The sequence below is a fragment of the Serinus canaria genome, unplaced genomic scaffold (assembly GCF_022539315.1).
Source record: "Serinus canaria isolate serCan28SL12 unplaced genomic scaffold, serCan2020 HiC_scaffold_549, whole genome shotgun sequence".
Lineage (NCBI taxonomy): Eukaryota > Metazoa > Chordata > Aves > Passeriformes > Fringillidae > Serinus > Serinus canaria.
In genome coordinates, this window is record NW_026108663.1 from 1 (window position 1) to 6,141 (window position 6,141).

The following is a 6,141-nucleotide window of genomic DNA, read 5'->3' on the forward strand; positions in this document are numbered from 1 at the left end:
GGGACTCGCGCAGGCACTTGGCCCTGTATGGCCTGGTCACGGCGGCTAACAGGTTGCCCAGGGTGGCCACCACAGCCACCACTGCCTCCAGCTGTGGAGGGGACAGCTGGGGAGGAGAGAGGGGAGGTGTCAGGGACCTGGTGGCACTTGCCCTGGAGGGCTCTGCTGTCCCCTCCATCCCTTTGCAACCCCCTGTCCCCTCCTGCCACCCCCGTGTCACCTCTGCAGGGACACCAGGGACATGGCAGTGCCACCAGCTCAATGGCACCAGTTCTGTCCCAGGCTGCTGGCACTTGAGGGGCTCTTGGTGACACAAGGAGCTGGTGGCAATAAAGGAGCCGGTGGCACTCGGGGTCTCTCAGTGACACAAGGAGCCAGTGACATGAGTAGCTGGTGGCACTCGGGGTCTCTCGGTGACACAAGGAGCTGGAGGCAATAAAGGAGCTGATGGCACTCGGGGTCTCTCGGTGACACAAGGAGCTGGTAGCATTAGAGGAGCTGGTGGCACTTGAGGGACTCTTGGTGACACGAGGAGCTGGTGGCACCCGAGGGGCTCTTGGTGACATGAGGAGCCAGTGACATGAGGAGCTGGTGGCACTTGGGGTCTCTCGGTGACACAAGGAGCTGGTGACATGAGGAGCTGGTGGCACTTGGGGGGGTTTGGTTGACATGAGGAGCTGGTGGCACCTGAGGGACTCTTGGTGACATAGGGAGACCGTGGCACTCGAGTGTCTACAAGTCTCTCAGTGACATCACTGTCCCAGTGACATCACAGCGGTGACATCACTGTCCCCACAGCACATCACTGTGATATTTTATGAAAAATCCCTTTTGCTGGGATTTTTTCTCCTGGGAAGCTTCATCTTCTCCATGTTGTGCTGCTTTGGAATGCGATTTGGAGAACTTTTAATCCAAGCACATGAATTGTTTTTAACTGATGGTCGATCACAGCCAGATGTGTCAGATTCTCTGATCTGTCACAGGTTTTTACTGTTCATTCTTTTCTACCTTTCTGATGTGACCTTTCTCTATTTCTTGTAATATAGTTTTAGGAGAGCAGTCTGATATTATTTAATATTATATCAGAAAATAATTAATCAGCCTTCTGAAACACGGAGTCAGATTCACATCTCTTCCCTTCTCCTCCCTTCTCCTGGGACCTGCAAACACCACCACAACAGCAGCCTTGGGATGTCCTTGATGGCTCTTTGGCACCGCTCGGCCACCGCGCAGCTGCCGGGGCCACCATGGTCACCACAGGGACTCAAGAGGTTGTGGATGTCCCCAAGTGTCCCCAGCAGGTGATCCTTGGCCAGGCGGGTGCTGGCCCCCCACAGCCACTCAAACTCGGCCACTTTGTCCACCAAGGCCTGGAGAACATCAGGGGACACCTCATTTGTCCCCTTCAGGATGGCCTCGATGTCCCTGAGCCGCCACTCCAAGTTCCAGTTGAACAAGGTGGCTCTGTAACACGTGGCCACCAAGTGCTGCAGCAGCTCCAGGGTCTCGTCCACCCAATGTCCCCTCCTGGTGGCCACCCCAGCCTCTGCCATGATCTCATTGATGGTTGCCACCACCTGGGCATGAAGCGTGGCCATTTCCAAGGCCACCTCCTGCTCATCCAGGACCACCACCTGCTGCTCCACCACCATGTTCTTACGGAGCTTGATGGCCACCCTGGCCAGCCAGTCCCAGCTGTCCACAAGCCTGGCCACCAACTCCCGCCAGGCGCTGGTCACAGCTCTCACATCGGCCCAGGTGGTCCCAGGGGTGGCCCCGACGGTGGCCAGGGCCTGGCCCAGGGAGGGGACACCACGGTGGCCCAGGGAGGTGACACTGCTGTGGTTCAGGATCGCACAGAGGCTCCGGGTGAACCTCCTCAGGTCCTCATGCAGGGAGTCTAGGGACTTGGCCCTGCGTGGCCTCGGCACAGTGGCCACCACCTCGCCCAGGGTGGCCACCACAACCACCAGCGCCTGCAGCTGTGGAGGTGTCAAGGACCTGGTGGCATTTATGGCCTCCTGCAGTGGCCCCGTGCCCCTGAGGGGTCCTCTTTGCCCCTCCGTCCCTTGGTCAGCCTCTTGTTCCCACTGCCACCCCCCACCAGCCCAAGTGTCTTCCCCAGTGTCCCCTCTGTCCCCCTCTCCCCCTCGTCGCACCTCTTGGGGCCCCATGTTCACTGGGGACACCTTGGGGACACCTTGATGACACTCTGGGTGTCGAAAGAGCCTTGGGATGTCCTCCATGGCTCTTTGGCACCGCTCGGCCACCCCACAGGCACCGGGGCTGGTGGGACAACCAGTGAAATAGAACTTGATGATGTCTTGAAGTGTCCCCAGCAGGTGATCCTTGACCAGGCGGGCGTTGGCCTCCCACAGCCGCTCGGCCACAGCCACCTTGGCCACCAAGCCTCTTCACATAGAGGGACATTGGGGGATGCCTCATTTGTCCTCTTCACGGCAGCCTCGGTGCCCCTGAGCAGGCGCTGCAGCTCCCGGGGGAAGGCGGTGGCTTCGTCACACGCGGCCACCAAGCGCTCCAGCAGCCCCAGGGCCACCTCCAGCCGCTGTCTCACCCTTCTTGCCTCGCTGGCAGCCTCCACGGCATATCTCCTCACCTGGGCTTCAGTCCCGGCAACCACTTCAGCCCCCTCCTCCCCACCCAGGGCCTGACCCAGCTCCACCATGTTTTCCTGAGCTGTGCCATCACAGGAAGCCTCGGCCTGCAGCTCCCTGGCCCGGGCGGTGGCAGTGCTCGCCATGTCGGTCACCTTGTTGGCCACCACCCTGCAGGTATGGTGGAGCTTGGTGGCCTTCCTGGCCAGCTTGGCCCACAAGTCCACAAGCAGAAACAACCCCATCTGCCAGATGCTGGCCGCTTTTATCAGATCGTCCGCTTTTCTCAGATCATATGGGCTGGTCCATGGGGTGTTCCTGTACTTGGCCAGGCCCTGGCTCAGATAGGTGGTGGAGTCATCATCATCATCATCAGAGGTGACATTGTGGCACCCCGAGGTGTCAGTAATGCAGTACAGGGTGACCCGGAACTCCCAGGTGAATTCATCCAGGTCCCAGTACAGGCGCAATGCGGACACGAGCAGATTCATCTCGTCCAGGCTGGGCAGGGTGGCCAGCAGCTCACCCACGATGGCCACCACAGTGACCTGTGGCTGCAGCAGGGCCGGGGACAGCTGGGGAGGGGACAGGGGAGGTGTCAGGGACCTTGTGGCACTTATGGCCTCCTGCGGTGGCCCCTTGCCCCCAAGGGACCCTTTTTACCCTCCCCCTGAAGGCCTCTGCTGCCTGTCTGTCCCTCTCTTGTTCCCGCTGCCACCGCTGCCCCTTCCCTCGTAGCCTCTGCCACCTCCCTGCTCCCACTGCTGTCCCCTCTGCCACCCCCCCATATCCTCTCCTCTTCCCCACTGCCCCCTTTCACCACCCCACGTTTTCTCTCCTCTCCCCCCCTGTCGCACCTCTTTGGGCTCCATGTTCACTGGGGACACCTTGGGGACACTCCGGTGGCGAAGGAGCCCCGGGACCTTCGGGGTGCAGGCCGAAACCGGCCCCGGGCACGGCGCCGGGAAAATGGCGGAGCCGCCACAGGACGGGCCGGGAAGGGGCGGGGCGAGAAGACGTCACTGACCGCCCTTTCCAGTACCGCCCCTATCCAAGGGAAGCTCCACCATTTGGGAGCTTTGGCTCAGTCCGAGGGGATTTAGGCTCAGTCCCAAAGGGTTTAGACTCAGCCTGAGGGGATCTAGGCTCATTCCCACAATTTCCAGGCAGATATATTCCGCCGTTCCCGGCTGGATTTAGGAGGGAACGCGGAGCGCTCTGATGAGCCCACAGAATTGCCCTCAACAAACATGGCTGCGCTGCTTCTCTCGCGAGACCTCTGGCGAGAGGCGCCAAACGCGGCCCGGACCAATCAGAAGCATTGCCTGGCAGAAGTACTGGCGGAAGTTCCCCCGCGGCGGAATCAGCCGCTTCCGGCGGAAGCGCGGAGTTCGGGCCCTGTCCGTGGTTTCGTTTTGTGTACACTCCTGCGGGTGTTTTGGGTTTTTCCTTTCTCCTAATAAATTCTGTTTCTGGCTTGGAGTCTCTCGCTGGTTGTACTTTCAAACCAGAACAATAACTATTATAACTATTTAGTATTATAGCTGTAATATAACTAGAATATAACTATTATAACTAGAACTTTTTAGTATTGCAACTGTAATACAACAATTAAAATTATATTTCGTATTATAGCTGCAATATAACGATAATGTAACTATTATAACTATTTAGTACTTTAAGTATAATGGATCATGTATTTAGTACTTTAACTATAACTATTATAACTATAATTATTACTGTAGCTGTAATAAAACTACAATGTAACCATTATAACTATAACTATTTCATATTATAACTGCAATATAACTATAACTATTATAACTCTATTTAGTATTATAGCTGTAATAGAACCATACTATAACTGTTATAACTATAACCATTTAGTATTATATAATTATAACTGTTTTAACTATTTTATTAATATATACCTATGTAGTATTATATCTATAATATTATAACTATAATAACTATAACTATTCAATATTATAACTGCAATATAACTATAATTACTCTATTTAGTACTGTAGCTGTAATATTACTCTAATATAACCATTATAACTAGAACATTTAGTATTACCTAACTAAAATATAAATATTATAAGTAGTATTATAGAACTATTTAGTATTAGAGCTGTCATATAACCATAATGTAACTGTTCTAAATAGAACTATTTAGTATTATAACTGCAATAGAATATAACTATTTAACTCTACCTATTTAGTATTATAACTATAATATCACTAAAAGTATTATAACTGTATTTAGTACTGTTGCTGTCATATAACTATAACTATTATAACTATACCTATTTAGTCTTATATAAGTAAAATATAACTATTACAACTATTTTAGTATGATATAGCTCTTTAGTATTATAACTGTAATATAACTATTAGACCTATATTTAGTATTATAGCTGTAATATAACTATTATAGCTAGAACTAATTAGTATTATAGCTGTAATATAACTATTATAACTACATTTAGTATTACAGCTGTAATACAAATATTTAGTGTTATGTAATTATTTAGTATTATAGCAATAATATAACCATAACATAACTCCAATTTAACTGTAACAACTATAACTATTCAGTATAATATAACTGTTTAGTATTATAACTGTAATATAACTATTATAATTATAACTGTTTAATATCATAGAACTATTTGTATTACAGCTGAACCATAGCTCTTATAACTACAGCTATTTAGTGTTATAGAACTGTTCAGTATTATAACTATAACTCGTAACTATTTAGTATTATCGAACTATTTAGCATTATAACTATTATAACTGGTATAACTAGAACTATTTAGTATTTCATAGAAGTTTACTATTAGATCAATAATATATCTATAATGTAATTATTGTAACTATTTAGTGTTTTTTAACTATTTAGACATGTATCTATAGCATATCTGTAATAGAACTATTTAGTATTTTTAACTACTTACTATTATATCTATAATATAACTGTAATAGAACTCCTTGAACTATTTAATATTTTTAACTATTTACTATTATATCTCTAATATATCTATTGTAGCTATTTAGTATTTTATAATTATTTACTATTATATCTATATCTATAATAGAACTATTGCAACTATTTAGTATTCATATAACTCTTTACTATTTATCTATAATATATCTTTAATATAATTATTGTAACTATTTAGTATTTTATGACAATTTAGACATATCTCTCTAATATATCTTTAACAGAACTATTGTAACTATTTAGTATTTTATAACTATTTCCTATTATATCTATAATATATCTGTAATAGAACTCTCAGAACTATTTTTGTGGGAATGCACAAAATCAGAGGGTTTTGGAGAAGCTGCAAAAGGCCTCAGAGACAGCAGAACTGTGACTGGAGCTCAGCAGCAGCCACGAGATTGGTCAGCAGAAAAATTATTTAAAAAGTAGAAAAGCAAGGACAACCAGAACAACGGTCTGTGCATTCATGCTTGTCTAGAATAACTCCCTAAGCTGCAGAAAAGTTTATCCAGC

General features: G+C 47.8%; 1 protein-coding gene across 1 annotated transcript; it reads right to left on the reverse strand.

Moving 5' to 3' along the window:
• Positions 1-2,061: 2,061 nt before the first annotated feature.
• Positions 2,062-4,005, reverse strand: LOC115484313 (uncharacterized). Its single transcript, XM_050987961.1, has 2 exons — positions 3,473-4,005; positions 2,062-3,190 (listed from the first exon to the last, which is right to left on the reverse strand). The coding sequence occupies exons 1-2, from the start codon at positions 3,485-3,487 to the stop codon at positions 2,177-2,179; spliced, it is 1,029 nt and encodes a 342-aa protein (XP_050843918.1). The 5' UTR covers positions 3,488-4,005; the 3' UTR covers positions 2,062-2,176.
• Positions 4,006-6,141: the final 2,136 nt, after the last annotated feature.